We start from the raw sequence: 26,391 nt of genomic DNA, 5'->3' as shown, positions 1-26,391 counted from the left end.
CCTTGAGGGTGCTGATCTCAGGTGTGCTGGAGGGCCAGCCGACTCTTACCAGATTGCAGGGAAGGGCCCAAACAGTTGGCAGAAGAGTAGACAGCTGCTAGGAGAAGAGGTCAGGAAAGGCCAAAGCACAGGCACCGAAACCACACACGGAGCTAGAAATACACCGTTTCTTTTTAATGGAGGAAGCTTTCAATGGAGACGCTAGACATGTACCAAACTGCCCTTGTCGTAGCCAGGACAGGAGGCCTCTTATGGTGGCCAGAACCACTGATGCAAAAAAGGGGGGGGCAGGGCGTCCATCGAAGCCAGCTCGAGGCAGCACGGCTGCAAGGGAGGACGGTGCCCATATTGGCACCACAGGATGAAAAAGCTCCAGCAGAAGGCATGCCCAGTCGGGTCTGGGATGCTATCCCAAGACTGGGTGTGCTGAAGCTCCAGGCCAGTGCGAGGCCTGCACACATGACCGGCTTGAAAAGAAAGTTGCCTCCCGCCTCTATGCCCACAGAGCAGCCTCCTTTGCCAACCTGATGCCCCCTTGCACGCCTCTGACCTGTATCTCCCATCAACTGCTAATGCAATTCTAGGCTGTGGCAAGAGAAGACCAGGGTTGAGATCAAGGGAAGTCATAGCACCACACTATTCTGCCTAGGTCAGACCCCACCTGGAGTCCTGTGTCCACCACAGTTTAAGAGGGATAGTGGCAAGCTGGAATGTGTGCAGAGGTGGGCGGCCAAGATGATTGAGGGTCTGGAAACCAAGCCTTATGAGGAATAGTTAAGGGCATGTTTAGCCTGGAGGAGACTGGGAGGTGACATGAGGGCCATCTTCAAATATCTGAAGAGTTGTCACACGGAAGATGGGAGCAAGCTTGTATTCTTCTGCTCAAGAGAGAAGGATCTGAACCAACGGATTCAAATGACCAGAAAGGAGATTCCGATTCAGCATTAAGACGGTGAGATCTGTTTGACAATGGAATGCACTCCCTTGGAAGGTGGTGGGCTCTCGTCATTGGAGGTTTTGAAAACACAGGTTGGATGCCCATCTGTCAGGGATTCTTTAGCTATGATTCCCACAGGGCGTTGAATTGAATGACCCCCTTTGGTCCTTTCCAGCTCACCAATTCTATGATTCTACAACCAGCCCTGGTCAGCATGGCCCCATCATAGCCCCAGCGTCAGGCGGATGTTTAGCTTGGGGCTTTATGTGAGCGATAGCCCAGGACGTCAGGAAGCAGGGCAGCAGATTGGCAAAGGTCTCTGTCCCGTGGAGCTTATGCCATGGCCTTTTGTGACCACCATGCTCAGAACCTGAAAGCCAGCGACTCCATTGATGCAGGTTATAGCAACTTGGAAATCCCTATGGGAGAGAAGCATGGCATACGCAATTATAATACTGGTACAAATAAAAGCCCCCCAACCCACCCTGCTAAGCCCTCCCCCTCCCCGAGCCCCAGGCGCCCAGCGCTTGGTCCACAAAATCCCTTTCCCGCTCCACAAAGGGGGGAGCAAAATCAGAAGTGCTTTGGTTCTGCTGTCGGTGGGGGGTGAGGGAGAAGGCCTCTGTTGTCAATAGGGTCCACGTCTCACTGGTGGGGGGCACCCTCAAAAGAGTCTTTGCCAGTCTCCTGGCTTCCCCCGAGACAAGTTCTGTGCTTCCCCCGCAACCCCCAATCCTCACTTCCTTTGTTTTTGTGTGTGTGTGCAGTCCTCTCTTAGTAACGTGGCCACCTTCTACTGCACGGTCTGAGGTGACGTAGTGGCCGCTTTGGGCTGCTGCTCCATGGCGGCTTCTCTGCTCTTCTTCCTGGGGGGCTTTTTGATGGGCGTTTTCTTGACCACCTGGTCCCCGGCCACAGGCATTGTTGGCTCTTGGCTGCCACCGGAGCTGGGCTTTTCCGCCTTTCTGGGCTCGCCGGCTGGCGCCTCCGCCACGGGGCTGATCAGTTTCTGCAAGTTCGGGGAGGTCGGCAGCACGGGCTTGCTGGACTTCTGGCTGCCGGCGGCCACGGAGCGCTTGGCCTTCTGCGGTGGGGTGGGCTTCTCCCTCTGGGCTGGCAGGGGGCTTACCCCGTTCTGCCGTGTGCTCCCATCACCCCGGTTTAGGCTCTGAGTCTTTTCCTTCAGTTGTGCCGCCAGCAGCGTGGCCGCCTCTGAAGACAGGTGGGGGTGAATGACTTCGGAGCGTAGTTTGCTGTGGCTGGGGCTTTTGGGGGCATCGCTCCCTTTCCGGTCCGGAGCGTAACTGCCCATCTTCTTGATCACGTTCTGGACAGCCCCGTTGATGTTCTCCATGTGCTCCGCGCTGGCCTTGTGTCTCTGCTTGAGCTTGGACGGGGACAGCTGCTCCCCGGACAGGGAGAGGGCCTTGCCTTCGGGGGAGCTCAGCTCCCTCGGGTGCTTCGGGGCTTTCTCTTTGCCCCTGGCGGCAGGCACCTTGCCATGGACCCCGGCTGACGTCTCGCTGGGGCTCCTCTTTCTCTTTGCCAAGCCCTGTTTGTGCTCCGTCAGGTCAGCCATCCCGATGGCGGGCAGGGAGTTGGACTGGTTGGAGCTGTACTTGCTGTGGATCCAGGAGACTTTGGGCTTCGTCGAGGGGTCCGGCGGAGGGGGCTTGGCTCTCTCCGGCGACGGGGGCTTGGCGGCACCTGCGTTGTCATCCTCGTCTCTGGACTGCTTGGAGAGGCGAGCGATCCGGGCATAGAGGGCCCCGCTGACCGAGCCAGACCCGGAAGAGGAGCGCTCGCTGTCAGAGGATTTGAGCAAGGGCGTCTCGCTGCTGTCCGCTGGGATGGAGGGGCTCTCTTTCAAGACGGTGTACTCTCCGGCTTCCTCCTCACTGATGGGTGGTGCCACCTTCTCCACTGGGTTGCAGGGAGCGGAAACTCTGTCCTTGCTGTCGCTCACACTCTCTGCAGAGGGAAAGCAGGCGGGGGTCATTAGGGGTCAGTGTGGAGCCATGTTTTAAATATCCCACAAGGATGGAGGACTCTTGTGGCCCTCCAGGTGTTGTTGGGATGCCAGGGACTGACAAGTGTGCATTGAGGAAAGGGGGTCTGGAGTCTGTCTCAGGAGAGAGGGGGCAGTGATTTGTGGGGATCTGTATCAGCCAGCGGGCAAGAATCAGAGACAAGGGCAGATTCAGAGCTGGAGGAAGAGGAGGAAGTTGCAGGGCTGGCAAGTGAAGAGCCAGGTGCTTCCTCACCCTGTCCTGCACCCCTGTCTCCCAGAACCAGGAGGGGATTGAAGAGGGAAGAGCAGAGGCAGTTTCCACGCAGGCATAGTCTCCAGCTGCATGCATGCAGTCCATCAGGAGGTGGTAGTTAACTATCTGCTGTGTCTGAGGTGCACCTGTGACATGGGACTACAGATGGGATTGCTGCAATGTGCTTTAGGTGGGGCTGCTCACAAAGACGATTTCAGCTGGTTGAAAACATAGTAGCCGAGTTCCTGGCTGGGTTTCTGTTTAGATCTCATATAACCCCTGTTTCTAAACAGCTGCACTGGTTGCCAAGTTTGTTTCCAGGTCCAATTCATGCTGGTGTTTAAAACCCGGAACAAACTTAGGCCCCAAATATATGAAAGGCAAACTCCTTCCTGACAGAGCCTCTCGGTCGTTAAGTTCAGCAGAGGGGGCCCTCTTGGTAGTTCCAGTAATCTCAGAAGCTTGCAGCTATCTGCAGTTTGGGAAAGGTTTTTCTCTGGGGCAGCCCCTAAGTTGTGAAACTCTCATCCCACATAGGTGCAGCTACCACGTTCACTGTACAGTTTTTGTTGAGTCCTGAAGATGCACCTCTTTATCCTGACCTTTGGCACTTGAGACGTATATTTTCAGGACTCAACTTATTCTGGTGATTTAAAACTATTATTAATCTTTTATTTTAAATAGCTGTGGCTCATCTTGGGCCCTCGGGGTAAGGGCACAAAATAAATGATACATCATACCCCTGACTATGCTGATTGGGGATAATGGGAACTGGAGTTCAACCACATCTGGAGGTCATGGGTTTCCCATCCCTGGCATAAATGAAGCTATGAATGAATTAGGGAGAGTGCAAGCTCCTCCCCACCTTCTGCTTGAAGGGGGGGCACTTGATCCATCCCCCCCATTTTGTAAGATATGTCAAGGCAGCCTCTCTCAAACCTGTGGCCCTTCTGCTGTTTTGGACTACAACTCCCATCAGCCATAGAGCTGAGGTTCTGCTTTTGGGCTTTCTAGAAGAGGCATCTGGTCGGGCACAGTGAGAACAGAATGCTGGACTAAATATGAGCCTTTGGCCTAATTCAGTAGTTCTTTGGCTGGGGCTGGTGGGAGTCCAATGGGGGAGTTGGGTGCCTCATTGACTTTTTCTACCTGTGGAAATAAAGGACTGGGATCCCAGGAGTTAATTTCCACTGGTGGGAAACTCTCTGCCTGGCAATTATGGTTTTCTGTTTTCTTTTTTCTCCCTCTCTTTTGGAGTCACGCATGTGTGGCCTTAGAATTCTTTAGTCATTACAGGGCTATTTCACGAAGGCCTGCTATTTGCTGCAGAAGGGTTGCGGTGGAGCTGGGCTCAGGCCAAATTCCTTTGCTCTGTAACGATTGCCAAAATTAAAGGAAGAGGGAAAAGAAAGGAGCTCAGCGGCTGGTATAGCAATTTAACCTCCTGGCTATGGTTAGGCTGCAAGATGGGAATGTGGACTTCAAGCATTGGAAGCACCGATGCACCCATCCCAGTTCCAGACAACCCCAGCTCTCTTTTTTAAGGGTTCTAGTCCTCAGTGCCGCAGATGAAAGCTTAGAGATGACATCAGGGGCTGCTGACGTCATCTTCAGAAAATATTCATTGCAATGAATGGGATAACTCCTTAGGTACAGTATGAAGGGTTGTGGGTTTGAGACCCATTTTGGGCAAATAATTCCTGAATTGTAGGGGGTTGGGCTGGATGGTCTTCGTGGCCCCTTGCAACTTTACAATTTTATGAGTCTCTGACTTAAGGTAGGAATGTAGGAAGCAGACAATTGGGCCCAGCAAGTTCAGTATTGTCTACACTGACTCGCAGCTTCTTTGCAAGATTTCAGGTGGGGTCTCCTCCAGCCCTACCTGGAGATGTCATCAGGGATTTAACCAGAGACCCCGTGCGAGCAAAGCAGAAGCTCTACAAGTGAACCACAGCCCTTCCCAATACTGAGTCTTATACTGAATCAGACCATTGACCCATCTAGTCCAGCATTGTTCGCACTGACTGGCAGCAGCTGCCCAGGGTTTCAGGCAGGGTTCTCTCCCAGCACTACCTCAATAAGCTACTGAGGACTGAACCTAGGCCTTTCTGCATGCAAAGCAGATGCTGTACCACTGAGTTCATCCCTTCTCCATAAAGCAGCCATATTCATTAATTTAAATGGGTCAGCTCTGAATATGACATTATTAGCTACAGCTCAAAATGTTTTTTCTATATTACAATTGTTCAATGTGTCACTTGACTCATATCACCTCAACACACAGAAGGAAAACCAGATATAGTTATGCTCCGGTTATCTCCCGCTTAGACTACTGCAATGCGCTCTATGTGGGGCTGCCTTTGAAGGTGACTTGGAAACTACGACTAATCCAGAATGCGGCAGCTAGACTGGTGACTGGGAGTGGCCGCCGAGACCATATAACACTGGTCCTGAAAGACCTACATTGGCTCTCAGTACGTTTCCAAGCACAATTCAAAGTGTTGGTGCTGACCTTTAAAGTCCTAAATGGCTTCGGCCCAGTATACCTGAAGGAGCGTCTCCACCCCAATCGTTCAGCCCAGAACCCGGGGTCCAGCTTCTGGTGGTTCCCTCACTGCGAGAAGTGAGGTTACAGGGAACCAAGCAGAGGGCCTTCTTGCTAGTAGTGCCCTCTTTGCGGAACACCCTTCCATCAAATATCAAGGAGGTAAATAACTTTTAGAAGACATCTGAAGGCAGCCCTGTATCAGGAAGTATTTAATGTCTAATGTTTTACATTTTTTATGTGTTGTAAGCTGCCCAGGGTGGCTAGGGAATAATAATAATAATAATAATAATAATAATAATAATAATAATAATAGTCCTGGCCTAAAGATCTAGGGTGATGTAGTGGTTTGAGTGTCAGACTAGGATCTGGGAGACCAGAGTTCAAATTCCCACTGGGTGTGACTTTGGACCAGTCCCCACCTCTCAGCCTAACCTACCTCACAGGGTTGTTGTGGGGCTTAAATGAGAAGGGGGAAAAGTACAGTGTGTGGCACCTTCAACTCCTTGGAGAGGAAAGGTGGGATATAAATGCAATAAATTAATTTCAACTGAGGTTTTCACTTTGGAAGAAGCCATGGCAGCAGGGGATGCTGTAAGAAGGTGGCAGATGCGCCCGTTGAGGCTCAAAAGTCTGGACTGCCATTGTACTGGGGTTCCCTTTCTGCCCTGCTCACCTTCGTGTGGCACGCAGTAGACGGGGCCCTCATCCGTAGTGTCGAAGGACGAGAAGGAGCCCCGGGAGGACCACGAAGGCGATGGCTGCTCCACCACAGATGGGGGCTCAATGAAGCTGCAGTTCATGGTGTTTTCCAGGTCATGATGAGCCACTACAACACAGAGAAAAGGTTGAGAAAGAGGCTCTTGGTTGAGAAAGAGGTTCTAAAAAAGCAGGGCCGGATTTAGGTTTGATGAGGCCCTAAGCTACTGGCAGTAATGGGGCCCTTTATATGTCCAGCTGTCCTTTGTCAACAACAAATTGTTGCTTTTTTTGTGTTGAACATATGGTAATTTATGGACTTAATAGGTATCTAAAGCCATTTGCATATAACAAATAGGAGCCTACACAACACCAAACACCTTTGCTGTACGTAGGTTTTATTTTATTTGTTTTTTAATCTTATATTTTGGAAATGTACATCCAGTTTTATTTCCTTTAATTTTTTTTTGGGGGGGGGGCAAGAGAGTAGCGCCCTAAGCTATAGCTTGTTTAGCTTATACATAAATCCAGCACTGGAAAAAAGCAATGAAAAGAAGAAACCTGGGGGTCTGGGTAGCCGTGTTGGCTCAGAAGGAAACGAAATCCACACCCGAGAGACCAGATTCCCTTGATTATTAGGCCAACTGAAATCTCACCAAAAATTAGTGTGCAAGCTTTTCAGTTTTTCAGAATTCTTCATCAGGCTAGAACAGGGGTCGGGAACCCATAGCCCTTAGTGTATGTGTGTGTGTGTGTGTATTACTGATTTTCTTTTTGCTCTTTAATTGCTTTGAGATTTTGTTTTTTGTTTTCGTTTTACAATCAAGCGGTGTACACACACACACACACACACACACACACACAATGTATACACCAGGAATTGGGCTAACCTCCACAAAAGCTTCGTGCGACCAAATCAGGTTGAATGCTTGAATAAGCAGGCTGGCTTCAAGGAGGAACCGCCATCCTAAACTCAAGAGGATTAAGAGAGACCCAGAAGTCATCAGAAAGAAAAGAGAAACTTTTAATTTATTCTAACAGCAGAGGGTGCCCTCTCCCTTTCTGGCTAAGGACTGCCTCAGGAGGGTTTATGCTGCCTGCTGAATTTGGCTGTCCTAGGAAATGAGAAGGTGTGCACAAGGCACTGAAGCTTAACCACAAGAGATAAGAAAATTGGGCTTGGGCTGACAGGGGATGTGAGGTCAGGGGCAGCAATGCTTCTGAATCCCAGTTGCTGGAAACTATAGAGCAGGGCATATTGCGCTCCAGAATCTCAACATCAAAAAAATTAAGACCATGGCCACTGGGCAAATCACCTCCTGGCAAATAGAAGGGGAAGGAATGGAGGCAGTGAGAGATTTTACCTTCTTGGGCTCCATGATCACTGCTGATGGTGACAACAGTCACGAAATTAGAAGACGCCTGCTTCTTGGGAGAAAAGCAATGACAAACCTAGACAGCATCTTAAAAAGCAGAGACATCACCTTGCCAACCAAGGTCCGTATAGTTAAAGCTATGGTTTTCCCAGTAGTGATGTATGGAAGTGAGAGCTGGACCATAAAGAAGGCTGATCGCTGAATAATTGATGCTTTTGAATTATGGTGCTGGAGGAGACTCTTGAGAGTCCCATGGGCTGCAAGAAGATCAAACATATCCATTCTTAAGGAAATCAGCCCTGAGCGCTCACTGGAAGGACAGATCCTGAAGCTGAGATTCCAATACTTTGGCCACCTCATGAGAAGAGAAGACTCCCTGGAAAAGACCCTGATGCTGGGAAAGATGGAGGGCACAAGGAGAAGTGGACGGTAGAGGACGAGATGGCTGGACAGTGTTCTTGAAGCTACCAGCATGAGTTTGACCAGACTGCAGCAGGCAGTGGAAGACAGGAGTGCCTGGCGTGCTCTGGTCCATGAGGTCACGAAGAGTCGGACACGACTAAACAACAACAACATATTGCACTCCAGTCCTGATTTTGGGTTTCCCATTGAGGCATCTGGTTGGCCACTGTGAGAACAGGATGCTGGGCTAGATAGGCCATTGGCCTGATCCAGCAGACTCCTTATGTTCTTAACTGATATTCAGAGGCACACTGCCTGCAACAGTGTAGACAGAGCACAGCCGTCGTGGATAGGCTTCTCCTCTGAATTTTTCTAGCCCTCTTCTAAAGCCATCTAAACTGCTGGCCATCCCTGCCTCTTGTGGGAGCAAATGTCATAGTTTAACTCTGTGCTGTGTGATGAAAAATAACAACACTCTTTTTTTTCATCTGTCCTGAATCTTCCAGTGTTTAGCTTCCTTGGATGGGTCCTGTATGGTTCTGGCATTATAAGAGAGAAAGGAAAACTCTTGGCGGCTGGCATAATGATGGATTCTGCTGAAATGGCTAAAATGACCGGAAGAACCAGAAATCAGGAAGATCAAAACTTTAATAAGGAATGGGGAAAATTTATAACTTATTTTAAAGACCATCGTAAGCAGTTGAAATCGTTAGTAGGATTGGGATATCACTTGTAGTTTAAGGCTGGATTCTGGACACAATGGTGATGTAAAAGACTTGGATCATCATAAAAGATGCAGGAGGAAATGATTAATAATAGGGGAGGATGGAAGTTCAGGAGATTCCTTGGAATCTTGTTTTTATGATTTAGGTTTGATTATATCTCTCTGGAATTTTAATTTGGAAAAAAAACCAAATAAATAAATTTAATGGAAAACTCTCAGCAGCCACTTTAGAGAATGAAGATGCTGGGAGAACGAATTGCAGCGCACTTGCACAATAACATGGCCGTTGAGCCTTCCCCTGCCGCATAACGCTTTGTAAACCAGACTGGGACCTGCCTGCCTGAACAGCCCCTGGGCCAAGGAGACCCCAAACAGGGCGGCTTCTGTGCAGAGTAAGCCCCCCGAGGGATGCAGAGTTTCCTGTAGCTGCTCGGCACTCAGACATCTGGTTCTGGGTGACTCGTTGCCAAATAAATCATGCCAAGAGCGGCTGCAAAAGCGCCGCGCTGCTTCCTGCGGGCCTCTCGCTTCCAACCAGCGCCACCCCCCCTCAGCCACAGCGTTTCTCCCCACAGATCCCCGTTTTCACTGGCCTGCCTCCTGGGCCAACGCTAGTCAGAGGAGGTCTCAGCCCTTGTTTCCTAAAGTTAGAGAAGAAGGGCAAGGGTGGGAGGGGGCAGGATAGCAGTACATCCGCTTTGCATGCAGAAGGTCCCGGGTTCAAACCCTGGCATCTCCAGGTAAGGCTGGGAGAGACACCTGAAACTCTGGAAAGCTGCTGCCAACCAGTGTCAACAATACTTAGCTAGATAGACCAATGGCGTGACTCAATGTAAGGGAGCTTCCTGCCTCCTTATCGACATAGATACCTCCAGACTTGCCATATGTTCACAAAAATTCTATGGATAAGATACTTAAGTTTCCTGTAAATATATATAATTTCCATCAGGCTGATGTTTTTAGTTTCCTCCGAAATATTTATTTCTGTTGTCTATGGCTCTGGTAACCTTTTTTTGGTTAGATTACTGCAATGCACTATATGTGGGGCTGTGCTTGAAGATAGTTCGGAAACTGGTGCAGAATTCGGCAGCCAGGTTGGTCACTGGGGCAAGATGGACTGAGCACATCACACCAATTCTGGCCCAATTGCTCTAGTTGCCAATTGGCTTCCAGGTCGAATTCAAACTGCTGATTTTGACCTATAAAACCTTACGTGGCTCAGGACCCCAATAGATCAATGACTACCTCCCCCCATATGAACTGGCCTGGACATTGTGTTCATCATTTGGGGCCATTCTCCGTCTGCCTCCTCTATGGGAGTTCTGGTGGGCGGCAACACAAGGAAGGGCCTTTGGAGTGGTGGCTCCTCACTTGTGGGATGGTTCTCCACAGGGAGGCTTGCCTGGTGCCATCATTACGGGTGCCAGGTGAAAACATTCCCTTTCTGCCAGAGCTTTGGTTTTTAATTTTTCTGCAGCCTTCTTCAGTGGGTGGAATGTTTGAATCCTGTCTTTAAAAAATAAGAATGTCTTTTTAGATTTTTCTATGCTTTGTTCTATATCGGTTTTAATGTATGTGCTCGTTTCTATATGTACAGTGGTGCCTCGCAAGACGAAATTAATCCGTTCCCCGAGTCTCTTGTCTTGCGGTTTTTTCGTCTTGCGAAGCACGGCTATTAGCGGCTTAGCGGCGATTAACGGCTTAGCGGCTATTAACGGCTTAGCGGCTTTAAGAAAAAGGAAACAAACTCGCAAGACGTTTCGTCTTGCAAAGCAAGCCCATAGGGAAATTCATCTTGCGGAACAACTCAAAAAATGGAAAACTCTTTCGTCTAGCGAGTTTTTCGTCTTACGAGGCATTCGTCTTGCGGGGCACCACTGTATTGTAAGTTCCTTTTGTAAAAAAAGGGGGGGGAGCAACTAATAAATTTAATAAATAATAAATAATGTAAATCTATTAATTTCCTTAATATTAAATTTCCATTGTTTTTAATATTTATACAGCAGTAGCCATCCACAATCCTTTTAACTCTTTCGGTTTTGTGCCTTAACTTCCAATGAAGAACAGTTTCAGCATTTGGGACTTTTAAATTTAGAGAAAAGCCAAGTACGAGGAGACATGATAGAAGTTTAGAAAACGATGGAGAAAGTGGAGAGGGAAAATTTTCCTCAATGCTAGAACTGGTAAAAGGTAAAGGACCCCTGGATGGTTAAGTCCAGTCAAAGGTGACTATGGGGTTGCAGCGCTCATCTCACTTTCAGGCCGAGGGAGCCGGCGTTTGTCCATAGACAGCTTTTCAGGTCATGTGGCCAGCAGGACTAAACCACTTCTGGTGCAACGGAACACAGTGATGGAAACCAGAGCGCACAGAAATGCTGTCTACCTTCCTGCTGCAGTGGTACCTATTTATCTACTTGCATTGGCATGCTTTCGGGCTGCAAGGTTGGCAGGAGCAACGGGAGCTCACCCATCGCAGGGATTCGAACCGCCGACCTTCCGATCGGCAAGCCCAAGAGGCTCAGTGGTTTAGACCACAGCGCCACCTGCTCCTCCCCGCTAGAACTGGTAGATATCCAGTGAAGCTGAATGTCGGAAGATTCAGGACAGACAAGAAGGACCAGCTTCTTCACACCTAGCATAGTGAAAACTCTCTCCCACTGTAAGCAGTGATGGCTACCAACTTGTCTGGCTTTAAAAGAGGATTGGATAAATTCATGGAGAATGAGGCTACCAACGCCTACTGGACAAGATGGCTATGGCTCTGTTCTTCACAGCTGGAGGAAGTAATGTTTCTGAAGATCAGTTGCCAGGATCTGCAGGAAGGGAGAGAGCTCTTGTGCTTACAGGTTTCCCAAAAGAGGCATCTGGTTGGCCACTGTGTGAACAGGATGCTGGACTAGGTGTGACCAGATGCATTGACCAGCAGCCTCTTCTGATGCTTACCCTATGGCATGGTCCATAGGTGCTGCACCAATGTTGCAACCTTCTTGCTGGATATGCTGTTCCAAAGAGAAGGCTGGCACCATCTTCCATTTCCTGCTCAGGGGAGGAGGAGGAGGGGGAGCTATAGGGCAACCCACCACCTCCTCCTATTCACTTCCCTTCCTCCTCCTGGGGAAACCGAAAGGCCTTCATAGTGAAAGCGCCACCAGATCAAAAGCAGCTTTGAAGGCCACAGGAGAGCTGACCTGCTCCGGGCAGAACAAGCAACTTCCTCAGCTACTGCATAAACAGAGACTTCCTTCGCCGTCAAACAGGAAGGTTAGGCCTGTTCAGGAGTCTGCTTCTACCTCACAGAGCCAGGGCAAATGGGCATAAGATCTGGGAAGGGCACTCCAGGGCAGACCCTGTGCGAGCCTGGAGGTGGGTGGTGTTTATGCATCGAGGGGGCATTTTTTTAAGCTCCCAGGTGCTTGCAGCTCATGCTTTTTTTTTTTGCTTGCTTGCTACAAGTGACGAGATAATCGCCTCCCCCAAGTGAAACCTCCATGTGCCAGGGCAGTCTATCTTGGAACACCAGGCGCTGGAGACAAACACTGTTGCTGCACACAGAGGAGGTCATAGTGTGTGAGACGGAGAGGCAGGCAAGTTGCTCTCTCTCGGGATAATCTTGCTTGGGCTGCGCCGCTCAGCTGCATCCCAACAAGGGGATGTGGCAGCCCTTTCTGCCATTTTGAAAGAGCACTTTTGGTCAATGTGTTGAGGTTTTAAAGCAGTATAAGAGCGTGCCTTTCTGGATGCATCCCATGGCAGGAGAAAAGTACAGTGGTACCTCGGGTTACATACGCTTCAGGTTACAGACTCCGCTAACCCAGAAATAGTACCTTGGGTTAAGAACTTTGCTTCAGGATGAGAACAGAAATCATGCTCCAGCGGTATGGCGGCAGCAGGAGGCCCCATTAGCTAAAGTGGTGCTTCAGGTTAAGAACAGTTTCAGGTTAAGAACGGACCTTCAGAACGATTTAAGTACTTAACCCGAGGTACCACTGTAATCTCATTTCAGAAAATGGCCTTGAAGATACCTAATGGTAAAAGACCAGAAACCTAAATCTATTATAAGTAGCTGTATGAACTAATAAAAAATAATTCATGTGCTGGTTGTGGGCACCCAGGAGGCACTGGGCTGCATGCAAGATCCTGCGCTTGCTTGCTCGGAGCACTAACACACAGAAAACCCACAATGTGTTGCTCTATCTAGCTTAATGTTGCCTACACTGACTGGCAGCAGCTCTCCAGTGGTTTCAGGCAGGGAACACTGGAGATGCCACTGGTGACTGAACCTGGAACCTTCTGCATGCAGAGCAGACGCTCAGCTACCAAGCTGCTATGGTCCCTTCTGCAGATCGTGGGCTGGCTTCTTAAAAACTGTGCCAATTTTGCATTAAGAAAGGGAGGGGGGAAGGGAAGAGTGGAAACCTAAAAGGGGTGGGTGGGAGAGATGGTCCGCTTGCCCTGGTCTCCCAGTGGCTCCAGCCTGCAACCCCCCCCCCCCGGCCCTCGACTACAGCTGCGCGGGACCTCAGCCCTCCGCGGTCAGGGATGGATAAAAAGAACATATGGCGAAGCCTGCATGCCAAGGCAAACAAAGGAGCCTGTGACCAAAGCATTTCATTCCAGTGAAATAACAGCCCCTCTGGCAGTCGAGCGAAGCCGCGGGAAGGAAGGCCAGCCTCGGAGAGGGTGTCCGCAGACAGGAGAGTGCGAGCAGATGCAAATCGACTTCTTCATGTCACAAGGGTCTCGGCCGCCAGGGTGGGTTGTCTGGTTTCCAAAGTGGGCGCGTCCCCTGTGGGGTAGTGGGATTCCCTGGGGGTGCGTGTGGGTGTGCTAGGAGGCAAGGAGGGGCAGAAGGATGCCGGAGGTGCAAATGACTATCACAGAACCATAAAGACTAGTGTTGGGACCTCCATGGGCCATCAAGTCCAACTCCTTGACTTTCCGTCTACGCCAGACATATCCAACCAGCCGGGCGTGATCTACAGGTAGATTGCCAGAGTGCTCCAGGTCCATTGCTGAAAAGTTATCGCCTGTTTGCTCCTGATCGATCGTGCCACGCCCCACCCCTGCTCTATGTCCCACTGCCGCTGCTACAGCTGTGAAAGCTTGTCTTCCCAGCGGCGGTGGCATAGTGGGGGAATGAGGGAGGGCGTTGGACTGTTTAGTGATTGATTTAACGCAGTTCCACCCCCCCCCAAAAAAAATAGCTCAACAACAAAAGCTCAACAACTCTCGTCAATCCTTCTGGCTCAGCAACTCTGGGCAATGCTCCCCCCCCCAAAGCTCAACAAATCTGGTCTGCCCCCCTACTAATGACAATGGGTAGATCATTGCCAGTTTTATTATACAGTGGTACCTCAAGTTAAGAACTTAATTCGTTCTGGAGGTCTGTTCTTAACCTGAAACTGTTCTTAACCTGAGGTACCACTTTAGCTAATGGGGCCTCCCGCTGCCACCGCCATGCAATTTCTGTTCTCATCCTGAAGCAAAGTTCTTAACCTGAGGTACTATTTCTGGGTTAGCGGAGTCTGTAACCTGAAGCGTATGTAACCTGAAGCATCTGTAACCCGAGGTACCACTGTACTGGGAGTAGATCGCAGTCTCTAGAGAGTTGGACGTGTCTGCTCTATGCTAAAAACTCCCAAACTCTGCAACCTTTTCTCGGCGGGGAATTGCTCCACCCCCTTGATGGTTTTGGTTGACCTTTCCTGAACTTTTTCCAACTCGACCTCAGCCGGGTAGCCAGGAGGTGAGGTTTCCCACACCTGGTGCTGATGCTGTTTTCCTGCATGCATCTTCATCCTCATGTAGGGGGGTCTCACACACGCTGGGAGAAAGTGTGGCACTATTCCTATTGCTTTTAGTTTAGGTAAAGGTAAAGGGACCCCTGACCATTAGGTCCAGTCGCGGACGACTCTGGGGTTGCGGCACTCATCTCACTTTACTGGCCGAGGGAGCCGGCGTACAGCTTCCGGGTCATGTGGCCAGCATGACTAAGCCGCTACTGGCGAACCAGAGCAGCGCACGGAAACACCGTTTACCTTCCCGCCGGAGCGTTACCTATTTATCTACTTGCGCTTTGATGTGCTTTCTAACTGCTAGGTTGGCAGGAGCAGGGACCGAGCAACGGGAGCTCACCCCGTCGTGGGGATTCGAACCCCCGACCTTCTGATCGGCAAGCCCTAGGTTCTGTGGTTTAACCCACAGTGCCACCCGCGTCCCTTTTAGTTTAGTTTAGTTTAGTTTAGCAGACAGCAAAAAGCAATGCAGAGAGAGAGGAGGGCGGGGAGGAGCAGACCTGCTCTGAGCTGGGCTATACACTCTTGTACAAATGGTCTTTCATCCCCTTTGGGAATAATAATAATAATAATAATAATATAAAAAAATAAAAAAAATTATAAGCTACCCATCTAACTCATTGCCCCAGCCACTCTGGGCAGCTTCCAAGAAATTAAAACACAGTAAGACATCGAACATTTAAAGCTTCCCTATACAGGGCTGCCTTGGGTGTCTTCCAAACAACTGTATAGCTTTTTTTATTTCCTTGACATCTGATGGGAGGGCATTCCACAGGGTGCGTGCCACTACCGAGAAGGCCCTCTGTCTGGTTCCCTGTAGCTTCGCTTCTCGCAATGAGGGAACTGCCAGAAGGCCCTTTGAGCTGGACCTCAGTGTCCAGGCTGAACGATGGGGGTGGAGACACTTCTTCAGGTCTACTGGGCCAAGGCCATTTAGGGCTTTAAAGCTCAGCACCAGCACTTTGAGCTGTGCTTGGAAACGTACTGGGAGCCAATGTAGGTCCTTTAGGACTGGTGTTATATGGTTCCAGTGGCTGCTCCCAGTCACTGGTCTAGCTGCCACATTCTGGATTAGTTGTAGTTTCCAAGCTGCTTTCAAAGGTAGCCCCATGTAGAGTGCATTGCAGTAGTCCAAGTGGGAGATAACCCGAGCATGTACCACTCTGGCAAGACTGTGGAGGCATGTAGGGTCCTCCATATCAGATGGAGCTGGTAGACAGCTGCCTTGGATACAGAATTGACCCAGAAGTGCCTCTGTCCAAACCCAGGGTCCTCTTTGCTGATTCCGGCAGAGGCAGCAGTCAGCAGCTCCAGCCTCCAAAGACAGCAGAGGCCAAGAGGGGAGCCTCTCACTGCCCCGTTTATACAAAAGCCCCAAGCAGCAGGGAAGTGCCAGGAAATGGGGAAACACAGGCCCATTCAGCCTGGGCCTTTGCTTCACAGAAGGAGCCTCTATTCAGAGAAGAGGGGGGGAAACTTAGCCCAGCGGCGCTTCTGTAAACACAGCGCTTGTTATCGTTTCAGTGGGGAAATGGTTGCTGCTGCTCTGAGCCGCAGGCTTTTCAGCGCCAGGGATGTACCACTGTGCTCCCCTGACCGAGATGGGGGGTGGATGGGGAGGCAGCTCTCAGAAAAGCTGAGTGCAAAAGAATCCTGACCAGCTTGAAATTGCTTAAAAGACGGGACAGGATCATGTTTCCACCAGAGCTTAGCCAAAGGCTTCATCAAGTTTAATATTTGGAGCAAAGACTGCGGCAGAAAGGTCCATGACCTCCCCTCTTTTTTGCACATTTCCCATGCCTGTTTGCAAGCCATGGTTCCCCTGGTCTGCTGCTGCTTTGTAGACATTAACCCCTCCCCAATAAAATTTGAAAGGGCTTCCTCACTGCTAAAATCCCAGCTAATCAGGGATCACATAGTGATCATGTTGACATCACAGTGCCAAGCAGCCTGTTCTATGGTTGTATTCTCACCCATATTTAAAACACGGCTGCCTCAACTGTGGTTTGTTCAAGCCAACAAACCATGAATCGTCTTGCAGACCAGCCATAGTTTCTGTCACCAAACCCTCTTGCCTTGTGCCCCTGTAGCTTAATTGAGTATCTTGGTGGAGCAAAAAAAAACCCCAAAACAAAAAACAAAAAAAACCCTCCACAGTCAGGCAAGGCTGATGATTAGTTCTGATATAACACAAAACCGTAGCTAGGAACAAGCCATGGTTTGTGAGCTAACAGCAAACCATGGCTTCACACTGTGGTTTGTTGCAAGAAAACACCTGATTAATTCTACCAGGCTGGGCTTAGCCATTCAAAGACATGACACAGGGGCGCCGACGGAACTGTCAGAATGGATCCTGACACATTTTCAAACCTAGTTTACGCCTCTGTGTCACCATGACAAGAATTCTGAATCTCACACGCTTGTTCATCATACGTTTGTCTACACCGGGATCGTGATGCCACGCAGTCAGACATGCAAACCATGGTTAGTTATGGGGCCCTTAACAGGATGTGGGGAACACAAAATAATGGAGCTTGTGGAGGGGGGGGGAGACAACTGAGGCTGGTCCTTACCTACAACCTTTGGCAGCTTCTGGCGGCGAAGAGGGATGCGTGGAAGTTTCATGCTGATGCGGCTGAACCTCCCACAAAGACGTCTCGGGGATTTCTTATGGGGAGGGTCCTGGTTTGAGCTGCAAGGGAAGATGTGCATTTGGGGTTAGACTCCTGGCAGAAGTTAACAGCGTGGATGCAGATGGACTAGGACCAGAGTGGTCCTGGTGGGTAGCGTGACAAAGGCCCCCATCACTTTGCTTTACTGTCTGTCTACTCTGTTAGGGTTGCCCCCTCTTTCTGCATTGCAGAGGGTTGGAGAAGATGCTCCTCCAACTCTACAGTTCTATGATTCTTCTGGCACTGTGTCTGGTCAACATGGGCAAGCACAATGAGGAAGTAGTAGAGTCTTGAGGTGGCAGAAGGGCCTATACTATTTTCAGCCTTCTCACATGTGAATTCTTCCTATCCTCTTTGAAACCCATCCAATTTGTCGGACATCACTGCCCCCTGTGGCAGGGAGTACCATATCTTTGTAAATTTATTTATTTGGTTTTTCAAATTAAAAATTTTCAATCACATATCAACATATAATATAAAACAAACAAGATTCCACAGAATCTCCTGGACTTTCCTCTTCCCCTTTGTGGGTCCTGTTGTGAGTTTTTTCCTCCTGCATCTTTTATAATAAACCAAATCTTTTTGCATCTCCGTTATACCCCAAATTCACCATTAAACTACAAGTGGCAGGGAGTACCATAATTTAAGAAGCTACGCGAAGGACTCAAATTTTATCTGTCCTGAATCTTCCAACATGCAGCTTTGTTGGGCGTCCACAAATTCTAGGGTTTTTTTAAGCCTTTAAAGCCCTATATAGCCTAGGACCCTCGTACCTACGGGACCGCTTCTCCTGGTATGTCCCACAGAGGAACTTACGGTCTTCAAACAAAAACATCCTGAAGGTCCCAGGCCACAGAGAGGTTAGGCTGGCCTCAACCAGACAGTGGCATAGCGTGGGGGGTGCAGGGGGGCGGGCCGCACCGGGCGCAACATCTGGGGGTTAGGGTTAGGGGGCGCAAATCCATGGGTTAGGGGGCGCAAATTACTTGCCTTGCTCTGGGTGCTGACAACCCACGCTACGCCACTGCAACCAGAGCCAGGGCTTTTTCGGCTGTGGCTCCAATCTGGTGGAACACTCTGTCACAAGAGACTAGGGCCCTGCGGGACTTGACATCTTTCCGCCGGGCCTGCAAGACAGAGCTGTTCCACCAGGCCTTTGGCCAGGGCACAGCCTGACTCCCTCCTTTGGCAATCTTCACAGAACTCTAGCCCAATGGTTGCCATCAATTTGATTTGAATTACTTTTATAATGAAAAGATTTTATTTTATTGTTGTTAGCCGCCCTGAGCCTGGCTTCGGCTGGGGAGGGCGGGATATAAATAAAATTTATTATTATTATTAGGGTGATGAGAGAGGGAGGAAAACATTTCTCCCCCTGCCGTGTACAATTTTATTCATTATCATGTGGCCTCTAGCTCACCTTTTCTATAAACTGAAAAGTCTCAAATGCAGACACCTTAGGCAGAAGCAGACCAGACCCCCTCAATCACCCTCCCTCCTGCCCACCAAGGAGCCTTGGTAGCCCCCCGCCAATGGGCTCAGGGTTCCCAGCATTGATGCTTACTCCCGGGAGTGGTCTTTCTTGCGGCAAACGCAGCAGCAACACAGGAGGGAGAGGAGGAGGAGGAGGAGGAAGGCCAAGAGGGCACCGGCTCCAATGACACCCATTCGCTGGTTAGCCTCTGAAATGGAATCGGGAGAGAAACAACACCCCCCTCTTGTTTTGTTTTATTTTATTTATTTAATGGAATTTGTACATTGCTCCATTGTAAAAAAAACAACAACTCTCAGCAGTTCCCAGAAATAAAGCATGCATTGAAATCATTGATCAAAGTCAGAGTTACAAATTAAATTAAGAAACAACAGCCCCCCATGAAAAAAATATTATAAAATAAAATTAACCTATTAAAATGTATGTCAACTTTACACATCCAGGTAGGCTTGCTGAAATAAGTCAAATAGTTTTTTGGCAGGTGTTGAAAAACAACAATACAGTGATGGCAGCTACCTGATTGTAAAGGGGCAGGGAGTTCCAAAGTCTAGGTGCTGCCACACCAAAGGATTAACTCCTTGAACGTGCAGAACAGACACTGCAGTTCTAAGTGGTTTGGCAGGCATATAATTCCAATTGCTTTCAGTTTCTCAATCTTAAATTCAGTTCTCCACATTTCTGCATCAGTTTGCATTTTTTTTAAAATAAAAAATAAGAAAGTCCTCATACAACAGCATTTTAGCATGTCTTTCTACTTAAACTACGTTTTTGGACGCAAAATTGCCTAATTGTCAAAACAGTCCCCCTAATATGATGCATTTTCCTATGTCACCTTCACGACCTTATGCATTTATCTGACTTGACTGCAGAACTGCATGGCAAAATTCAGAGAAGGGCAAAAATGTGTAGTGTTTCGACTCACCTATTATTATTATTTTTAAAATAAAGGGTGAATTTAGTTAAGTTTGCCTTTGGACGCAGATGGAATCAATTCTATCTCTCATCCCTAGTTAGGTAGGATGGAAACTAGTCCTGTTAGCCTGCAGAGGGAGGCTTGCCATAGAACCCTGCAGACTCCAAACTCCCCAATGGGAACAGTTCAGAACTAGCATCCCAGGACTCGACTCAGCTGATGGATGCTGGTGATGTCTGTTCCCCCAAGCCACTTACCCATGTGGCAAGATCCGGTCAGTGGGTCGCAAGAATCTTCATGGCACTTGCAGGATTCTGAACAGTTCACCCCGTAGTGACCAGTTTGGCACGTCACGTTACACCTGTGGGATGTGATACATAAGTAGCAGTCAAGTACAACATTCCTTGTTTGCCTAGAGTGGACATGCAAAGGGGATGTTTCTTCCAGCCAGTCGAAAACTTCCTGTTTCCTCCTGGGCTGGAACATACTTCCTTTTGCATATGACTAGAGGTGGGCGTGACCTTACCTGTGCAGGTAACAAAAGCACAAGGCATGCAGCACACACACTCTCTTTGACTTCCTCTCTTTATTGGAGCAGCTTTTTTCAGAGGACAAAGAGACTATCTCCGTATGGGATAGACTCATATGTATATATCTGTAACTAAATCTGCCTGCAGGGATCCAACTGTGAACTGATGATGTGAGTAAACTTATTTTATATACCTTAAATAAGATTGTGGCGTGTTTATCCTTTTAATAGGGAAATAAGGGATCTTACCAGGAATCAGTATTGAGAAGCTTAAACAAGCTTGCAACCAGCTACCTGCTGTGTGTTTAAAGGGGAATGTTAAAACTCTGCTAAGTTATAGAAGGACTCAAGTTAGGAAGGATATTAATAAACAATACATCCTCTCCTGCCTCCCTGAACATTCCCACAACACCTGAGGAAGGAATTATCAGGTGAGGGGGGGGGGAAAGAGAGAGAGAAGGCAGGCAAGTCACCCTTTGCTCTCCCCTCCAGAAGCAGGGGTGGCTATTAAATCACCCAAGGGTGTCCTAACAGAAAGCATACCAGAATGTTGTTGTTTCCAGCTGGTGCCAAAAGATAAAAATAAGGGTTAGGAGAGACAGAGGGAAATGGAATGATAAAACCATGTCTGGCCATGAGGATTAGAAACATGCTGAATTTCAGAACAGAAAACTGATAAGGCCACAACCCAGCCTTCAAGGTCTATGACCACCTGTCTAAAACTGACCGGAGGTAGCATTATTCTCAATTTACAATGGGGTGGAAGGTTCGCAGGCTAGGAAGGACTTGCTCACAAATTTATTGATAGCTGCCCGAATTATGATAGTGGAAGGGGCAAGCAGACCATAAAATGGAAGAATGGTATGTAGAGGTGTAGGATATAGCTATTGATGATAAATCAATAAGGTAAGACGGGGGGGGGGGCGGAATGCAGGAGAAATGATTTTGAGGAGACATGGAGGGTGTCTGTAGAATTTTTACTGTAAAACGGAAAGGGGTCAAACCATCGCAAGGGGTGTTGAGATTTTGGGAGGTTGGATGGCTACAATGGAATGGTCTCGGTGGTGGTGGGGCATTTTTATTCTTATTTATGTATGATTATTAGTTTGTCAAATAATAATAATAATAATAATAATAATAATAATAGTCTATGATCACCTGTCTCTGTGTTGGAATGGGTTACATCCCAATTAAATGTGTGTCAATTCAACACTAGGCTACGGGTTGCTCCCTTTCTCTACTGTAAAATGAAAAGGCATTCTGGAGAGCTGCTGTCTGTCAGTGCAGACAGTATTGAGCAAATCACATCTGAAGGCCAGCTGCTGGGAATCAGCAGTGGGGAAGGGGCTGCCCTCGTGTTCAGGTCCTGATTTTAGGCTTCCCATAATGGGTGTCTGGTTGGCCACTATGAGCAGAGGATACTAGGCTAGTTGGGTCGCTGGTGTGATCCTGCTGGGCTCTTCCAATGTTCTTATGGACCGAGGTTCTGACTCAGTATAAAGCAGCTTCCCATATCGCTACGATCCCTTTATTGTTTCTGACTGGCACAACATCTGGCAAAAGGTTGGGTGGTCACCTGCCAGAGTGCGATCGCCGCATTGTGTGGGGTTGGGCTGCGTGGCCCTTGGGTTTCCTTTCAGTTCTACATTTCTGTATTTCAGCTAAAGGAAGGTCCAAGCTGCAAAGCTGCTGGCTGCATGTCAGATGAGAACAGCTGCTGCCATTCCACAGCCATCAGATTCTGTCAGGGATTTTCATGCCTCTTGAACATCCAAAGCTCTCCTGCTGGCTAGGGTTCTTGCCTCCCCGGTGCCACGTGCCTCTTGGCAGAGAAAAGGGTCGGGGCCACTCACAGCCCACAGAGCAGCTGCAAGCAGGCCTGCTCTAAAGGACTTATTCGCACAACGTGGAATTTATTTGCAAAACCTGCTGCCGCAAGAGGTGTGACGGTCAGGAGTCCATGTGGTTTTCAAAGCAGGATTTGCTGTGGGCTAAAAGGATGCTTTTAGGGACGCGGGTGGCGCTGTGGGTTAAAGCCTCAGCACCTAGGGCTTGCCGATCGAAAGGTCGGCGGTTGGAATCCCCGCGGCGGGGTGCGCTCCCGCTGCTCGGTCCCAGCGCCTGCCAACCTAGCAGTTTGAAAGCACCCTCGGGTGCAAGTAGATAAATAGGGACCGCTTTCTAGCGGGAAGGTAAACGGCGTTTCCGTGTGCAGCTCTGGCTCGCCAGAGCAGCGATGTCACGCTGGCCACGTGATCCGGAAGTGTCTTCGGACAGCGCTGGCCCCTGGCCTCTTGAGTGAGATGGGCGCACAACCCCAGAGTCTGTCAAGACTGGCCCTTACGGGCAGGGGTACCTTTACCTTTACCTAAAAGGATGCTTTTAGTCCAGGGGTGGAAAGAAGACCCTACCAGAGAGGAATGGCAAACTAAATTGCTGGAATATGCAGAAATGCCAAAAACAACTGGAAGAATCAGAAATCAAGCGGATGAGAGCTTTCAAAAAGAACGGGGGGAAATACACATTTTATCTGAGAGACCGCTGTAAACAAATGAAAACATCAGCAGGTTTTTAACAACACTTGCAACGTTAACAAAAACTCTGGATAATAAATTTAAAATATAGAGATAATATGCAGTTGAAAAGGATAACATAAAGATCCATGGAGGGAATGGGGGGGGGGGGGGAGTCTGAGAGTCAAGAGAATCTTGCATTTTGAGTGTAATTGTGATATTGTTGGAATTTTGTATTTGTAAAATCACATAAAATGTTAATATATATAAAAAACAAAGCAATCTTTGCTCACCTGGCGCCCACCGGATATTTTGCACTTTGTCTCCCATCAGCTCCAGCCAGTATGGCTATATGGTGCTGGGTTGGTGGGAACTATAGTTCAAAACATGGTGCTGAATGGAGAGCTGCTGCCAGTCAGTGTGGTCAAAACTGAACTGGGTGGACCAATGGTCAGACTTGGCAGAAGGCACATTCTTACGTTCCCATTTAAACCAGGTTTTTATTCTGAACCATGAGGACTAGAATCTTGGGGAGGCATCCAGTTAAACAGAGCTACTAGTGCAGTATTTCCCAAACTTGGGTTTCCAGCTGTTTTTCGACTACAACTCCCATTATCCCCAGCTAGCAAGACCAGCGGTCAGGGATGATGGGAATTGTAGTCCAAAAAACAGCTGGAAACCAAAGTTTGGGAAACACTGTACTAGTGCAAAGATTTTTGCTTGCACAATAGTTCCTCTCCCTCTCCTCCCTCTTTGCCACCCCAAATCTGCTCCAGAGGGTTGAAGGAACACCCAAAACAAATTTGGAGGGTCATCGGAAGAAGGAAGCTCAGCTAAAACGCAAGCAGGTCTATTTAGATGGATATTGCCCTTGCTTTATTTTAAGAGGAAAGCGAAGAAGCCCCAGGGTCTTGTGTTATTGTTGTTGTTTGTTCTAGAAAGGGGATATACATATATATATATATATATATATATATATATATATATATATATATCCAAAGACCAAGGGACCCCTGACAATTAGGTCCAATTGTGACCGACTCTGGGGTTGCGGTGCTCATTTCGCTTTATTGACCGAGGGAGCCGGCGTACAGCTTCCGGGTCATGTGGCCAGCATGACTAAGCCGCTTCTGGTGAACCAGAGCGGCGCACGGAAACGCCGTTTACATTCCCGCTGGTGCGGTACCTATTTATCTACTTGCACTTTGCTGTGCTTTTGAACTGCCAGGTTGGCAGGAGCAGGGACCGAGCAATGGGAGCTCACCCCGTCACGAGGATTCGAACCGCCGACCTTCTGATCGGCAAGTCCTAGGCTCTGGGGTTTAACCCACAGCACCACCCGCGTCCCATATATATATATATATATACTGATCAATAAATAAACAAAACAGCACCTTGGCACAAATTCTGTTCAGTGCAACGGCTGCATGGCGGGAGGCAATGAAACCATCCGTAGGAGCTCTATGAACTATCCTTTAGCTTTTTTGTGATGGAAAAACAACAACAAAAAGCCCAAATCGAAACAAAGAGCCCTCTTCAGACAAACGGGACACTTTGCTCTGTGTTCCTTTCCAAGGAAGCTGTGCACAAATCCCTGCTTCCAACTTTTGTGGTGGAGAGGAAAGAACCGCAAAAGGAAGAGAGGAAGAGCTTTCGCTTGCAAAACAATCACACCATGGAGCCCGTTTGAACACACAGTCATTCTCGGTAGCCAGCAAGCAAGCTGATGAGTAACTCCTGACCAAATCTTATTTTTAGCCTGCTCTGGGCTTTCCATCTGCTGACACAGCTCTGAAGCCGCGCAGGTTCCTCCGGTTGCCAGGGCTGCTGTGGGCAACAAATATCATCTAGCCTAGTGGTGTCAGCACTGACTGGCAGCAGCTCTCTAGGTAGGGATTCTCGCCCAGCCATACCCGGAGATGCCAGGGACTTAACCTGGGACCTTCTTTATATAAATCTTCCCCATCACTGTATAAGGCAGCCTTATACTGATTCACATCATTGGTCCCTCTACCTCAGTACTACCAACTCTGACTGGCAGAGGCTCTCCAGGGTTTCAAGCAGCGGGTGCTCCCAGCCCTGCCTGGAGGTGCCATTGGGGATTGAACCCTGGGACCTGCTGCATGCGAAGCGGATGCTCTAACCACTGAGCAATGCTCCTACCGAACGCTAGAATTGCACGTGCTGGGTACGAGGACTCTTAACATCGCACAACAACAAATGGAACAGCTCTCATCCAGTGACAGACAGATGACTTTTGGCACATATACCAAGATCTGAGAAAGTGGGGGAGAAGTTCCCATATACTGTATACTTCCAGAGAGAAGTGCTTGCTGCGCTGAAAATATACCAAGTATTTGTCAAGAAATGTAAAAAATGCAAGCAAGGCCCCGCTGCAGATTGGAGCTGACAGAGGAAGTGATGAGTAATGGTCTGAAGGCAAAACTTGCAGAGTGGGCTGTGCTAACAGAGTTAAGGAAGAAGACAGCGAGACGCCCTGGTGGAACTACCCCCAAAAAAACCCCCTGGTATGGTTCACTGAGCCCAAATTGAGCCTTGGAAACAGACTAAGCAGCCAAATGTAATCAGGCCAGCTCTCGGTAGAACAGCAGCAGCAATAAAAAGCTGGTTTCTCCCTTAATTCCCAGGAGACGAGAAATCCAGATCCGGAGGCAGAGAGGAAGAACATGATGCAGTTTTTGAAAATGTCTTTTAAAAAGATTTATATCATTGGGAAATGACTTGGGATTCAGTGGGCAAACTTGCAATTTGCTCTTTTTTTTGCAACTTTGCAGTGTTTCCAGCGCATAGTTAAACTGTGGAACTCACTGCTACAGGAGGCAGTGACGCTCACTAACTTGAATGGCTTTGAAAGAGGATCGCAGGATAGGGCTATCAGTGGCTACTAACCATGATGTCCATGCTCTGCTTCTGCAGAAATGCTTCCGAACTTAAAAATGGTAAGCATAATGCTGGTGGTCAGCAAAAGAGGTTCAAAGGCAAATCTTAATAAATGTAGTATAAACACTGACAACTGGGAAACACTGGCCTGCGAGTGCTCCAATTGGAAAACAGCCTTTACCAAAGGTGTCACAGATTGTGAAGACACTCAAACTCAAGACGAAAGGGAGAAACGCGCTAAGAGGAAGGCACGCTTGGCAAACCCTCACTGTGCTCAACTCTTGCCCGGAAACCTATGTCCCCACTGTGGAAGGACGTGTGGATCCAGAATTGGCCTCCACAGTCACTTAGGGACTCACTTTTAAAACTGTGTTTATGGAAGACAATCTTATTCGGCTATGAGTGATCGCCAAAGAAGGAGGATGCTGGACTAGATGGGCATTGGCTTGATCCAGCACAGCTTTTCTTATCCTCTAAAAAGGTAAAGGGACCCCTGACCATTAGGTCCAGTCACGGATGACTCTGGGGTTGCGGTGCTCGTCTCGCTTTATTGGCTGAGGGAGCCGGCATACAGTTTCCGGGTCATGTGGCCAGCATGACTAAGCCACTTCTGGCGAACCAGAGCAGCG

General features: G+C 48.7%; 2 protein-coding genes across 2 annotated transcripts in view; both read right to left on the bottom strand.

Moving 5' to 3' along the window:
* The window catches only part of P2RX6 (purinergic receptor P2X 6), a 70,458-nt gene extending 64,737 nt beyond the window's left edge, over positions 1–5,721 (bottom strand). The window contains 1 exon segment of the mRNA XM_083717433.1: positions 5,661–5,721. The gene's annotated coding sequence lies outside the window, so the exon portion shown is untranslated.
* Positions 154–26,391, bottom strand: part of LOC310833938 (scavenger receptor class F member 2-like) — a 49,947-nt gene continuing 23,709 nt past the window's right edge. The window contains 5 exon segments of the mRNA XM_083717115.1: positions 154–2,908; positions 6,423–6,575; positions 17,316–17,434; positions 18,979–19,096; positions 20,077–20,180. Coding sequence (XP_083573241.1) covers positions 1,731–2,908; positions 6,423–6,575; positions 17,316–17,434; positions 18,979–19,096; positions 20,077–20,180 — 1,672 coding nt within the window. The 3' untranslated portion in view covers positions 154–1,730.

Source organism: Podarcis gaigeae (assembly GCF_964106915.1).
Source record: "Podarcis gaigeae genome assembly, chromosome: 16".
Classification (NCBI taxonomy): Eukaryota; Metazoa; Chordata; class Lepidosauria; order Squamata; family Lacertidae; genus Podarcis; species Podarcis gaigeae.
The sequence above is the reverse complement of the archived record's forward strand: the minus strand, read 5'-3'. Positions and strand labels throughout refer to the sequence as shown.